The sequence below is a fragment of the Pholis gunnellus genome (assembly GCF_910591455.1).
Source record: "Pholis gunnellus genome assembly, chromosome: 1".
Lineage (NCBI taxonomy): Eukaryota > Metazoa > Chordata > Actinopteri > Perciformes > Pholidae > Pholis > Pholis gunnellus.
Genome location: NC_136528.1, coordinates 6,222,977 through 6,238,683, shown reverse-complemented (window position 1 = coordinate 6,238,683; position 15,707 = coordinate 6,222,977). Strand labels below are relative to the sequence as shown.

At 42.7% G+C, this 15,707-nt stretch overlaps 1 protein-coding gene across 1 annotated transcript in view; it reads left to right on the top strand.

The window, feature by feature from the left end:
- crtc3 (CREB regulated transcription coactivator 3) overlaps window positions 1–15,707 on the top strand; it is a 37,677-nt gene that overhangs the window by 3,513 nt on the left and 18,457 nt on the right. The window contains 3 exon segments of the mRNA XM_079186128.1: window positions 2,010–2,117; window positions 6,942–7,073; window positions 12,736–12,791. Of these exon segments, the coding sequence (XP_079042254.1) occupies window positions 2,010–2,117; window positions 6,942–7,073; window positions 12,736–12,791 (296 nt within the window).

The window sequence follows — 15,707 nt, the reverse complement described above, 5'->3', positions numbered from 1 at the left end:
ATGTGAATGTTTATCTGCAATTGTAGCAGCTCCTCGAACTTCACATTCAGAATTAGTCAACATGCTTTCCTAAAGGAGCTGTTTTCTAATTAATTTTTTATTTCTCCTTTTCATGGTAGCCTCAAACATACACACTGCACATTCCAAGTAATATAAATAGTCGTCTCTGGGCGGATATAAAGGCCCTTTTCACATTATCCTCACACCGTCGGTTTGTCACAATGTGCTCTTTCTGCGAGAGGGAGAGCGCCCGGATGGCCCGTCGAAGAGGATGTGGTTTCAGAGGCGACACTGAATGAAGCATTGCCACAAGGTATGAACTGTTGGTGACCCGGAGTGAGACAGAAACGTCCAGTCAGCCGGGGGCAGAGGACACACTGCCAGCAAACAGCTGGAGTTGGAAGTAGCTGCTTCAACATTTACTCCAGTGACCAACAGACTGAAGAGAAAAGTGTCCCGAGGGGCTCTGAAGAGCACAAACAGCCTCTCAGCTGCTGAGCTGCAGGGAGCTGGCTTCCCCGTGAACCCTCGATGTGTAAACGTCTGCATGTTCCATGTTATGGAATGGGTAACGCCAGCACTTCAGTACAATGGGGATTTGTTTTTAAACATTGTCATTTTTGATGAAAAATTGAGTGTTGCTGGCAGGAAATATGTTTTCAGTGCTTCATGTTCGTCTGTTTGAGGTGGCAGGAACAGTCGTAGTCTGACATTCGTTGGCCACAGTTAACAGAGTATTAGATTAACAAGTTGGTCCCTGATACATATTTTATTTGAAGGTGTGAAATGTGCCTCCTCTACGTCAGTCAAACCGATTGTAAATACGTATAAACCCAGAGTATTGATGATCAGGATTCAGGGTTCTGCTATCGGTACTTTTAAAAAGTTACGGAGTGAGATCTCTTCCTCTCAAATGTATTAACGGTCTTTTTTTTTCTCCTCACAAGATGATCAAAAAGAACCGATAAGGAACTGAACTGATAAGAGTACTAGTAATAATGAAACCCTAACAATACCCGTCCGTAGTGCCGAGGCTTCGAAGCGCGTGTCGAGTAATCCAGGAGGTTTTCTGCTTATCGGTTCGGTTCCTTATCGATACTCTTATCAGTTCTTTTTGATCATCTTGTGAGGGGAAAAAAAGTCTGTTTAAAAAGAAAAGAATCAACTTTGCTTAATTTATCTTCTATTTAAACAAATAGTCTTTATTGAGCATTGATACAAGAAGTTCCAAAATCTTTCAAATACATTCACAGCGAAACAATAAGCTCAGTGATTATCTTTCATTTATGATGTTTTAATAAGAGTGTCTCATCATGGCTCCTGAGTGGTGGTTGTTTGAGTTGTAACTGTCTACCAGCCACAGCTGTCCATGAATGCTGACACATTGGAATGATTACAAGATTATTATTTGCTGGAAAACAAGATAAAATGCACTTAGTGCTGTATAAATGAACACAATGTGTCTGTAGTTAACACTTCACCGTACTTAGCTCACATAGGAAACGGACAAATGTTGCACCAAAGGATAAAGCCCCTCCCCCACGAGAGGGCTCTCTCTGTTCCCTGTAAATCTATTGATAAAATCAAATGAGGTCAGTCTTTGAGATTCAAATGTTGCCCTTTGGGCAGTCTAAAGAAGAAATGCCCCTCTGATTTGCCTTTTCCCTGATAACAGCCGGTGATTGGCTCCGTTTACCGTCCCCTGGCAGAACAAGCCTCCTTCTCCTCCTCCTCCTCCTCCTCCTCCTATTACGTGTTGCATCATTGCTGCATTTTCATTAATTCATTTTATTGCATATGTTCAATACAGTCAGCAGAGCATTTGATAATATGACGTGACAGCATTTGCGTTCTGTACATTCGCAATGACAATGGCGGGAAACAAAAGCCCGAATCGACACCAATTGTGACTTTCATCCTGAAGCTTTATGTTCTTTACACGTGAAGACTCCAGATGTGCAGAATCCATAACCCCTGACTGTTGTTCTTGTCCCGCTTTTGACTGACAGGTGCAGTTTCAGAAGGTCCAGCAGCTTCGTCTGACTCAATCACGGGCGCAGTACTACGGCTCTCTGCCCAACGTCAATCAGATCGGCAACACCAGCGCCGAATTCCAGGTGGGATGTCGTTACAGACGAAATACACACCGCACACTAGCAGCCTCTCTTTGACAGTAAAACCAAACGTTCTGAATTCACTTGAATAGTTTTGTTTTAGTTCAAGACAATGCACTCTCTGTTTGGGGAACCAGCCCTCAAGGTTTATCAGTAGTGTTAAGTCCAGGTTTATTGCAGTGAATTAAGACCGTATGTGATGTATTTTGTCCCCCCCTGTGTAAATGGTTTCTTAAAGTTACTGTGAGAAGCTTTTAACTGGTCCTGAACCAGTCTCGGTCCTGATCCTCTATAAGACCTCCATCAGTAAAGAGACCATCAGACAGAAGGTGGTCTATTTCTATAGAGTTATTCTTCATGCTCGTCATCGGTGCCACCGGGTCGGATTCTGGTGAAATCATGCAGGTCCACCGTGGACAGACCCAGATCCTCCAGCAGATACCGGTCCACCGTGGACGGACCCAGATCCTCCAGCAGAGACCGGTCCACCGTGGACAGACCCAGATCCTGCTTCACCTGCAGCCTTGGACTTGCAGCCTTGGACCTGCAGTCGGAGCTCCGGAGGGAGGAGGAGAGCTCAGCTCCCGGCAGCAGCAGCAGCAGCAGCAGCAGCAGCGTCTCCTCCTCCTCCTCCTCCTCCTCCTCCTCCTCCTCCTCCTCCTCCTCCTCCTCCTCCTCCTCCTCCTCCTCCTCCTCCTCCTCCTCCAGGAGCAGAGCTTCTCCTCTCTGGGAGTAAACACCGACACCACGCTGCTGGAGACCCAGGATGTATTGCTGGAGGGAAGGGAGGCACGGGAGAACCAGAACCAGGACTGAGAGGAGCAGTCTGTCAGACCCTGCTGCAGTACAATGAGAGGTTTTCTAAAGGGACTCTGGTGCTCAGAAACACTACCACTGTAGTCCACAGGATGACAAAATCACCACAAAATGAAGTTCCTTGTAGTAACTTTAAGGTGCGTTCAGACAAAAAGCACAAATTCTTCGCTGTAGCTGAAACATTTTCAACCTCAACAATCCACCGCTACTAGAGGTCGCTTCTTTCTGAAGACACGATTACACTTGTCTTGCCTTTGTTACCAGGTGTTCAGACTAAACGCGGCACACCAATGTTAGCATTGCGTCAAAAATGTAACATTGCGATGCAGCTAACGTAGAGCCAGGTTAAAGTACAGATATGTTTGTGGACTGAGCCCTCTGTATTGGCGCTCCAGATGTGCAAACACATCAGTGTGATTCTAATAAATGAGACAGCGGCATTTTTTGACACACTGTCGGCCTGGACACTCATAGATGTACTGCTGCTGTAAATCACTGGAGTTTATTTTATGTGAATGTGCTCACTTGTTTTCATTTTGATGTAAAACTGAACGTGAATATTTTCTTTACAACGAAGCTTGGACGTCCTAATCTCATCCAGTGGTTTTTCAATGTCTTGGCACAATAACTCTGTTCTAATGTTCATACCTTCAATCCCCATTTTTTAATTGCGTTAGGTACTATAAAAGCATCTGCATACTTCTAATGTTTTTGTCTTATAAAACATCAATATTAAGTTAGATAATATCATTCTCAATCACCCAGAATGTGATCAGGTGATCTACAGATTTACAGATGAATAATAAACTTAAAGAAAAAGTACGTAGGGTTTTAGGGATCTATTAGCAGAACTAGAATATACTATTCATAACTGTTTTCATTAGTTTATAATTATCTTATTTTTTTTAAATATATTCATGAATAATTCAAAAAAGAAAAATGTGGTGAAAGTTTATTTAAGCACATTAAATGACAAGACTCGGAGAGAACTTAGAAAACTTCTGGCTTAACTGCAGAAACGGCAAAATGCTGAACTGGACCTTTTTAGATGAGCGAACAAGCTTTTCCTGAGAGCGTTAAGTAGTTCAGCTGCAGACTGGAGAGAGGAGGAATAAAAGATCACTTCTGTATGCGTATAACAGTGCTTCTGCAGCACTAGGCCTGTATCTGTGTCGGCTCTCTAAGGGGTGGGGCATGCTGGGTTACAGAGGGTCCAAGGTTAAAGTGCGTTGCGGTTGATCAGTAATGGCAACAGAGTGGTCAGGTCCACATGGAGGGAGAAAACTCTTATGAAGTCCATTCACCTTCTGAGACAAACTCCACAAACCAAATGACTTCGAGATTCCACTCGATGATAACCATCTGCCAAAATTCAATTATGTGAATGCAGAGTACTTATAAACTATTTGATCTAAATTCCCACCCTGCAGTTTCGTTTTGCAGTGTGCTGGTGATCAACACTCGCATGTGGGTCATATATTCAAATTTAGAGACTGTCTATTAGCGGCAGTGATGGTGTGAACCATGCCGTCTACGACAGCTGGGGCTTTAAACTTGCAGAAAAAGTGAAAAAAAGTATAAGAAGTGGGCGTGGTCATCGTGGAGTCATTGGTTTGTGGACTGATATTTTAAAGCCTTGAGTTTGTCGATTTCGCCATCGCCATCTTGGATTACGTCCGTCGCCATGTTTTTTTTTGCAACCGTTGAACGTAAGTTTCCATAATTGGAACGTGGAGGAGTGACACCGAGACACCGTATAAGTCTCTGGTAGTAGCAGCGACCTGTCAATCACAGTAAGCCCCGCCCTAAAGCATCCCCTGCTTTATGGTCTATTTGACTCTAAATGGACCATCATTTACTAAATCAGGGGTGGCCAACCAGTCAGAGACCAAGAGCCACATTTTTTACTGTGTGACCGCAAAGAGCCACATCATACACATGGGCACACATGAACATCACCCTATCCCTTCCTCACACACACACATACCTTTGCTCAGCCAGATTTATTGTAAATGTCACACACCAATATGATAATGACAGAAATTGACTCCTAAGACCACAGGCCAGTCATTTTCAACAATGAACATTGTGTGCACTGTCTCACACAGACAAACTCTCAGTTCAACCAAGTCCACAAACAAAAATATAATAATTTACAATAGTGTTTTTCTTTTACTATGCATGTTACTTAGTGGGACTTCTGGCATTCCTTGCCTTGAACAATCCTCTTCAAATCTGGCTTGTATTCCGTTGTTGCCTCTCGAAGCAATTCTTTCACATGGGTGTCAGTCAGAACAGATCGATGCTTTGATTTCACGTGTTTCAGGGTAGAAAACACAGACTCGCAGACGTATGTTGACCCAAACATTGACAGTATCTTAAGCGCAGCCCGTTTGACATTGGGGTATTTGTTCATTGGCACACTTTTCCAGAACTCAATGGTCCCGTCCCTTAAAGCAGGTTTGAGTTGGTCCTCCTCAGAAAGATCGATCATCTCCAACTCAGCCGCATCCTCATCTGTGACTAGCGGGGCTTTCAAACAGTCCGTCTCGGCGTTAAATGGGTCGACGAGGAACGTAATCTGTGGCCGCACATGCGCGTTTGACGAAAATACCGTATTTAACTCAAGCGAAGCGAACACGAACATTAAAAAAACACAAATACAAACTTCGATATGAACGTAAGAGCCGCATGAAACCGGGCAAAGAGCCGCATGCGGCTCGGGAGCCGCGGGTTGGCCACCCCTGTACTAAATGAACATCATGCTGTATTGAAGAAGACTTGAAACTAGAGATTGAGACCATAAACTCATGTTTACAATGTTTACTGAGGTAATAAATCAAGAGAGAAGTAGTCATTTTCTCATAGACTTCTATACAACCAGAAGAGTCGCCCCCTGATGGACACTAGAGAGAATGCAGCTTTAATACACTTTCGCATCGGCTTCACTGGGCAGAACCAGAAGTTGCCACCTGATTTTAATGTACACTTGTTAACAATACAAGGCAAGAAATGTATAATATCTTTAGACCCTTTAACAACCAACATCATCAAAAATACGCCTGTAAATGTTAGCAATGGAAGTGGCGTTTTGCCCGAGCCATCCAGACAAGTTAGCGAGCATTTAACGTTGAGTTAGAACTGTTACCAGCGTCAAAATGTCTGGTTGTGGCACGTTCGGGTTTGAGAATCGCTATTCCAACAGCGGACTCAAGTTCTACAGAATCACAACAGTTTCAGGTCAACAGGTGATCCGATTCAAAAGCTGACATCACTACGAGACAACCATGTACGCATTCTTCTGAGAGTCGCCAAATAACACGGCCGTTTGTTAAACCGAAACACCGGCGGCGTCTACGGCAGCATGTTGTTAAACGTGTTGACCACCACTGGACTGTTTGTAGCGCCCATTTTAAAACAGAATAAAGCCATAACGGAGTTGGATCGGTGACTGGTAGCTCGTAATGTCTCTCGGATCTGGAGAGTCCATTTGTTTTGGTTGGTTTGCCGTACTGCCAAACTCTCAATGGCATCATTGCATTCAACCCGTAAAAGGGTATAAGGGTTCTTTACTTTGCAAACTCCTCTTCACTCTGACTTTGAGTGTCACATCTTTATTGTTTACATATATTTCATCGCTACAATGTGGCATTCAAAGCTGGCATTTATGATGCAAGTCTTGTCCGAGAAAGCACCTTTTGTACATTGGTGACTCACGTTCTTTAGTTTGCTGTTTCCTTTGTGCCCGTAGTGTTAATCAGCTGTTCCTTTGTGTTTGAAGAGCCAGCGTGATGTAAACGTAGCAGCCATCACATGACCCCTATAATAGTCAGTGATTATGTCAATACAGTGTAGTAAAAGGCATTAACAAATTATCTGTTTTGGCTAAATTAATTAAACAGTGCTTTCAGATACAACTGAAGTTTGAAGACATTTGACTAATGCCCGTCTTCCTGTCTCCCAGCCAATCTGTGGGAAACTGCGTCTCACTTGTCCGATGTCTCTTTTCAGAGTGGCTTTTCATCGGGATTGGACTCGGCCAGAGGGACCCGCCACCACGGGCTGGTCGAGAGGGTCCACAGGGACCGCAACCGCATCAACTCTCCCCACCGCCGACCCGTCGACAAGCACGGACGGCAGATATCCTTCCAAACCTTAAATCATTGATGAGTAGGAGCCCTCAAAGGGTAATCAGCGGTGTGGAAGTGGGTGTTGTGGCTTCCCGCTGGTTGCTCCTTATTGTTGTTTTGTCTTTGTGGTGTGGTTTCAAGCGTGACGATACTTGACAGTGTAGGGGCCTTGCTTTGTAGCCTCGGGAACATAATTCGTCGTTATGCAAATTTAAAATGTGACGGTCACGGTGCGCTTTACTTACACCTGATGGACATCGACAGTAGGAGATTCTCAGCATACTGTGAATACACATTTGGTGTGTGTGTGTGTGTGTGTGTGTGTGTGTGTGTGTGTGTGTGTGTGTGTGTGTGTGTGTGTGTGTGTGTGTGTGTGTGTGTGTGTGTGTGTGTGTGTGTGTGTGTCAAACCTTATTTGCTCCTGTCATATTTTTCTCTCTGTTGCCTTGATTTTCACTGCAATATATAAAAGTCCTGCATGTTTATTTAAACAGCACAGCGATGGCTGGAAGTAGAGAGAACTCACTTTTTACAGGATCTGTTTAGAATAAACGCTTTATTTGAGGCGAAATTTTAAATTAGACTTTTTTTCGGTTGTGTTTTCCGACAAAAGCGTTCGTCACACATGATGTGTTAAAGGACCGTCGAAAAGATGAAAATCTGACCATTATGTTTTTGGCTCTGATATACGGTGTAGTGTTGGTGATTGTTTAAAGAAAACGTGCTTTTTCATACAGCCGGCCGGTTTTGCGGTTCAGAGGGTTATTAACAAGTAATTTTATTGTTCTGTGAAACATTTTGTGTATATATATTTATATTATTTCTTCTTTCTGAATAATCTAGTTACTAATCTAGTATATTGAACAATACAGTTCCTTTTTTTTGGATTCAGGATGTAGATTTTATTTCCTAAACTGGATTCACACCCAATATGTCACATTTACATGAAACAGCCCACTGATCCACCAGCACGCCCCCACCTCTTAGCATCTTAATAAGCGAGTCCGTTTATTGCCTTGAGATGGAGATGATTCACTGACATGTCACTATGCTGTGTCCCAGCATGTGATGTCTCACCAACGGATATATATTTCAGCGAGCAAACAGATGCATAACGTGATGGTGATTATGGTATTTCGGGGCAAAATTCCACATTAGGTTTTCTCTTATTGTCGGTACAGCTTGACATCATTGGTGCTTGTTTCTACGTAGAGTCATGCATGTTTGTCATGTTTGGGTTGATGTATAAAATAGACTGGGCTGACCTACTTTGAGTGGGATGTTTGACTGTTTAAATTTGCCTAAAGTTCAACCAGTAAAGCGTAGCTCGAAGCATCCTTGACTGTCTCAAAGGGTTCCCGATGGATCAACGGTGTCCTTTACATTCATTTGGGCGATATAAGCGAGCTCTTTGGTTTTAACTGTTCCTGTTTATTGTGTTTTAACCCTCTGAAGCCCAAACGTTTTGTGGCGTTTTTTGCTACCGTCACATTTTACTCTCTGTGGCTTTGAATTTCACAGCAATATAAAAGTGGAAACAGCACAGCGATGGCTAGAAGTTTTCACATTTTGACAACCTCTACTTCCAGCCTCTCCTCTCTGCTCTGTGTTCAGCAGCCTGAACGTTTGTCACGTGACTGTTGGTCTCTGCCGAGTCAATCATGTCTTCCTAGTTTTGCAGAGGAGCTCAGAATGTAATGTTCTTTTAAAGGATCTGGTTAAAGCAAACGGTTTATTTGTGGCGAGATTTTAAATGGGACATGTAGAATAAATGTTGATGAAATGTCACAATTTTAAGCTTAGTTTTGGTTTGTTTTCATGACAAAAGCGTCAAACATGATGTGTTCCAGGACCATTGGAAAGATGACAATCTAACAATACTGAAGGTTTTTGCAGCTTCTGGCTGTTATAAACAGTGTAGTTTTAGTGATTGTTTAAAGAAATCTCGCCTGCTGGTTTTGGGGTTCAGAGGGTTAACGTAGAACACAGTATAATGTACACAGCGTGGTGGAGGCAACCCGAGATGAGTCTGCTCTTGTTAGTATCACAATAAGAAGCTGTTTGGCCCATTTGTTTTTGGTGGGTGGGGTTGGTTGCACACATACTGTATGTGTGTACTGTACATGTACGCGTATAGATGGTGTGGTCCAAAATGGGTTAAAGGTCACAGGTGAAACATTGTTGATGCCAAAATATGTCAGAGTGGATGTGTCAGCATGTCCTTCACAAATTGTATTTCATTCGTCTTAAAAGCTCAGCTGAGTGAATATTGAGAAAGGCTGACCTTAATTCTGTTCCTGTGTTTGTATTAAGGGTGTTTTTAATCTTTTGGTGCTAGCTGCCGAGTGTTGGTCGTCCGTAGAGATGTCGGCCTTCTCTCTAGTATAAAATTAGACTATATGGCACTAGGCAATGTGTCTGCTCACAACAAGGTCTGTGGATTATCTTGAGAAACAGAGTTAGGATCTCTAGTAAGAGACGTTGCTGTTGAGGGTTTCCAATGCATTTTCTGGCACATCGAGTGTCATATAGACCAGTTATATTGGAGAGAAGGCAGACCTCTCGACTGCAATATCTCCAACACTCTGCAACTCACACCAAAACAATGTAGATGATAAATAGCTCTACAGGTAAGAGGAAAAATATGTATTTTTCAATTAGGCCCTTTAAGTTAACCAATCGACGACTAAAGCCAACAGAAAATATCATCAAAGGAAAGACATCTCCAACACAACAGAAAAATTCAATCGACAAAGTGCTTCAAAAAAGCTCATTGAGTCAACGGAGCCAGGATTAAAAGGAAAGTATAATATTTCCAATGTGTATTTAAAATGCCCAACGCGCACAACCGACATGGGTCTTCATCAAGAGTCACTGTCAGCAGTAGCATGCACACCTATGTTGTGTTACACTAATGAGAGGAGTCTGTACGAGAGGAGGATGGTTCCTCTATCAACGTGCAAGCCTATTGGTCCAAAACGAGGAAGTGGTGCGTCATCGATGAGAAGGAGAAAGAAGGAGAAGGAGGGTAGTGAAGGAGAGAGAGGAAATGAGAACGAGAATAAACCTAAATGATCAAAACGAAGATTGATATAATGTGACCAGTGCTTAAGGTCGTGCTTTCACTTGTATTTACAAAGTCTCCAGCCTGATCAGATAGTGACCGGATAGATTACGTGGTGTAAAACAGTGGATTAACACATTTCATTTTTTTGTAATTTCTTCGTTATTATTTTGCTGCTTACTCTTATTAATAGGAGTTATTTGAAGAATAGCCTCTGTGATACACGCGTTACTGTTCTTCACACAAGCTCTACTTATTTAGTTTCCTGTTAAATGGTGAAAAAGGTTTTTGTAGAAAAAAATAAAATAATATATATTTAGCGAATGGGTGTGAAAAGCAGAGTTCTTGGCGGGTCCTTCGTCCACTGAGAACCGGTTTAGTCTGGGAGCTGTAAACTAGACCATCATCTGCTGTGCTGAGTGGTTTAAATGATGATGACAAGGAGCAGCTCGGCATCTCGGAAAAAGGAAAATTGTGTAGTGCGGTTTGTGGCTCTGGCTCATCCAATCACTGTGCCACACTTTGAAGTGGTTTGTTTAACGCTGATTGGTTCTTTGAATTATATCCCAATTCTACAGTCACAAACACAGCTGTGTGTCAGTGTGCCACCTACAGTTTAGGCTTTACTTAACTATTATAGTTGTTGAAATGTGTGACGTAAGAGCACATGAACCAGACTAAGAACCAGTTTGACAGGATAGTTTCCGTTCCTCCTTTGCGTCTGGAGAAACCACAATAGTGTCCTCTCCCCTCGGTTGTATTTGTGTATATTTAGAAAGGGGCGTGTCCCATGTTTTGTGTGAGGGGTGATAGCAGGGCTCCAGTCTCGCTCACTACTGATAATCATTTCTCCGAGGCCTAAGCAGAAGTCGTCCTTGTGTGGCACCCAATGTCTGCTTTAATTTGTTTTTGTTGATTGGTCAACATTTTCAACAGTCCTCTCCAGAGCAGAACACTTAAATAGTGACAGATACAACACCACCTTTCTGAAGTCCTGCCCTTCCAGGAGTCGGTAGTAAATTAAATAATGCCGTCATTGTTTCAGTATTTGAAAAAGACTGCTCTATTGTTCACACCGCTGTAGGGCTTTGATGAGAATATGCCCCGCTATACGAATGATTTCTTGTCTCTTTGAACATGTGAAACACTCATCCTCTTGTTATTTCATGTCAAGCAGCTGAGCTCCGCGCTATAGTTAGAACACATCCGTGTTTCATTTGCAAATGAAAACATCAGGGTGAGGTCAGATTGTAAATGTGTTTTATTCCAGTTGTCCTCCATTTCTTTGTGTTAATATCTGATGACATATGAAATACGTGCAAGTAAAAGTTATAAAAATGTACTTAAAGTGCCCATGAAATCAAAATGTAGGTATTAATTTCTCTTTTTCTTTTTTCAAAATTTCAATCATTTTATTTTCAGTTTATACAGGTTACGCGCTAAATGTTACCCTCAAAAAGAATAGTACATAACATGATGGCTAGCTATACAAACTGACTCACAGACAAAAATATATAAATATATAAAGTAACGGTAGTAAGTATTCATAAATTCTAGATACAAGAGAATAAAAGCCCTTTTAACCCCTTTTTAGATCACATCCACGGCGATATTGTGCACTTATTTAACAATATATGCAAAATAATTGCAAAAAAATAACATTTATTCATATTTCTATATCACGATTCGATCATGGTTTGTTTCCTGTAAAACCAAATATGACCTGTGCTTACGTAAGCCAGTACCAACAGATTTCAACCAATTATATCCATCAATCAGTTTGCATCTTTTACCCACCAGAGAGGTGTGTGTCCTCTGTAGCTCCATATTGTGCTAAATTCTTAAGCGTACTTCTTCATGGTCGTCGTCTTCCTCTATTTCATCCCCGTCTGATAAAATCGTTGGTAAAATCCTCTGCCGTATCCGATGGCGGTAATGGTGGTCCTTTACAACAGAGAGCAGGCTGTCCTCCGTGATTAGCTGGTGGCTAGTCACCACGATGTCACCAACTGGTGAACAACTGTTTTGACGCCACGAGATCAGCGTTTTGCCCGTCGCCATCTGACAGGAGAAGGCGGAGCTAAGTACAACCGAATGCATATTTAAGACATTAACTTTCATGAAGTGAAAACACACTGAAAGGTTTAAAGTTGTAAGTGGAAAACACAGACAACTCTCAGACCAGGTAGCGACCTGTCAATCACTGTGTAGCCCCGCCCTAAAGCATACCCTGCTTTATGGTCTATTTGACTCTAAATGGACCATAATTTACTAAATGAACATCATGCTGTATTGAAGAAGATTTGAAACTAGAGATTGAAACCATGAACTCGTGTTTACAATGTTTACTGGGGTAATAAATCAAGAGAGAAGTAGAGTCATTTTCTCATAGACTTCTATACAACCAGAGGAGTCGCCCCCTGATGGACATTACAGAAAATGCAGCTTTAAGGCTCTTCTGCACTATTGGCTACTGTAAACGCCAGCTTACTGTTTTTATAATAAATGCTTAAATATTTAGAATCATGAGCCGTTTCATGGGAACTTTAATATCACAGTGATGTTTTCTGTATTTGTGCCGATAATTCTCTTAACTGAAACCCACATAGAGAGCTCTCCGTACGGAGCGGTGTACCTCTCCCCGCCTCTGGACAACAACTGGAGAAGGTGAGTACAAATATCTGTGTGGCTGCTGACAGAATGGTTATTGTGTTTCTACTTCTTCCTCCAAACTTGATTATTTTACAGCAGGAACCGTTTCCATCTGTGGATGTGCAGAATGTTGTTTTATTTGCAGGAATGTTTCAGGTGCTGTGTTAGTCCCTGGGGAGGCGGCGTCTACCTAAAGGTGTTTGACAGATAGCCTTTTCGCTTTAAAGGTCATGTCCAACAGCAGTCATCCCACTGTTTAGGGATTGTATGTTGTCACAGCACCACTGCCCTGTGGTTCACAATCTCCAGCTTCGCAGAAATGTAATATCAGCACCTGCTGGAAAACAATGCTACACTACTTGGCCTTGATGTGAGCTCTGGTTGTGCAGTTGGTGTATTGGGTGACGGCTTCTCCTCAGTGCTTACAAGGGAGTGAGTTATGGCCCTGTGATAAAAAACAAAACAGCTCCTCCCCACTCACTCTTGCTCTCCACTCTTGTGTTTTTTATGTGCTGGCTTGGCCGGCTGCCAGTCGCCCTTCCCCTCGTCTTCCTCCGCTCTGCAGACACAGACTCGTTGAGAAAATGTTTCGCCACTCGTATTTGTTGGAAAACGTAGCCAGTTTGTGATACAAGTGAAGAGATGTTCTGTTTTTTGTTGTTGTTTTTTCTACTCTATTGTATTCTTTATGACAGATACTTTATTAAAGGCCGATATAATAATGATAGCTTTTAGCAGGAAAAAGCAGATGGCCGATTAATCGGCCGATACCTATCAAGAACTGTTAATGTTGCTTTATTATTGGAGAGATTACTTTTATGGGCAGAAATATACTGAAAACGGGTAAAATATGTGTCAGTTTGCTGTAAAATCAGCCGTTGCGCAGCCATTATCGGAGCCCAGTTCCATTGCTAGCAATAGTTTGTAAAACGTCTTATCGGCACTGATTAATCCGTCAAACTCTTATTATTTACAAAATTGAACTTACAACCAGTTTAGGAAGCTCTGTTTTGGAGCACCATCCAGAGACCACGCCCCCTCTGGCTACCGAGAGACGGAGACTACAAATCCAAGCAGAAACAACCTGTTGTTCTCCGTCTCCTTACAACTACTCAAACTCAGCTTTACGGGCCAATATAGGAACGCACTGAGAAGTTTAACGCTTCAATTTACCATCAACACTGATTGGACATCCACATTAAACGCTCTCCAGGCTCTTGTGTTGTTTAGTCAGATTCCCCCGCTCGACAGTCTCTGGGGAGATCGGGGCAGAGTGTGTGTAAAAAACGGCAACAACATCTGCACTACATTACAAGCAGTCGGCTCTGGAGGAGAGCCACAAAGCTTTTTTAACCGTTTCAGCGCTTTAATTACCACGACAGCTACTACAACAATTTATCTGCTGTGACCAAATAAGTGCATTTATGTGGCGTCAACAGACTTGTTTTTCTCCTCATGAGGTAAGGTAATAAATGTACGCTAGCCTTTCATATTAGATTCAATGTTAAAAGTAGGCGGCGTTATTCCCATGACCCGCCGGGCAGCGTCCGGGAAACTAAAGTCTTTGGGTTCCGGGGGGAGTATGGTTGCAAAGCTGAAACTTAAAGGAATTGACGGAAGGGCCCCACCAGGATTGGAGCCTGCGGCTTAATTTGACTCAACACGGGAAACCTCACCCGGCCCGGACATGGAAAGGATTGACAGATTGATGCTCTTTCTCCATTCTGTGGGTGGTGGTGCATGGCCGTTCTTAGTCGGTGGAGCGATTTGTCTGGTTAATTCCGATAACGAACGAGACTCCGGAATGCTAACTAGTTATGCGGCCCCGTGCGGTCGGCGTCCAGCTTCTTAGAGGGACAAGTGGCGTTCAGCCACACGAGATTGAGCAACAACAGGTCTGTGATGCCCTTAGATATTCGGGGCTGCACGCGCGCCACACTGAGTGGCTCAGCGTGTCTACCCTTCACCGAGAGGCGTGGGTAACCCGCTGAATCCCACTCCTGATATTAGTCCATTTTTTTTTTAATTATTACTTTCACAGCTCAGGGATGTTCGAGCAACCTTTGTGCACTTTCTGAAGATTCTTTGCACTGTGAGTTCTGTTTTTGAATAAAGGGTTGGAAATTAATGCTTTTTTGTTTTTTTATCCGATTCATCAATTAATCGAAGAAATAATCGACAGATTAATCGATTCTTAAAATAATCGTTAGTTGCAGCCCTACATCGTAGACCATCTGTTTCGGGGTCAGAGCCTCCATCCAGTCTCACGCCCTCCTCCTCGTCCGCTCGCCCATCTTTGGTCTGCTATTCCCATACCAGCCTCTCTCGGGAGGACTTTCTCAGACCGAGCTCCCTGGAGATGGCTCTGTACGAAGAGAGCTAAACATTTCTCATTGTTCTGATTAGCATCGCAACTCCAGTGAGATTTACACACACAGGAGAAATACTTATTTCTCAGTTATTTCTCATGGCGTTTTCCAAAAAAAAGGAATGTGGAAAGATTAACCAGAGTCTTTAACCAAGAATGGACAGACTCTTATAATCCATTCTTCCCACGGTCAGTTTAAAATCAGTATGTCTAACGTGTTCAGTTTAAAACCAGCGAGTCTCACGTGTTCAGTTTAAAACCAGCGAGTCTCACGTGTTCAGTTTAAAACCAGCGAGTCTCACGTGTTCAGTTTATATATATTCAATATATACAGTATATGGGACTAAATTATAGTGCAGGTTAAACATTATTGTGAAGTTGTGGACCTTTGATGAGGACATACTCTCTAACCTAAGAGATGCCATTGTGTTCCCAGGTCTCTGCACTTGTTTTGAGTACGTTATCTTAACCAAAAGAAACAAAGTCACCGTGTAAATATATTTGAAGGCGGTTCAGCACCAACAGGAGATTCATTAGAGTTATTTTGTGGACCACTTGTGCTC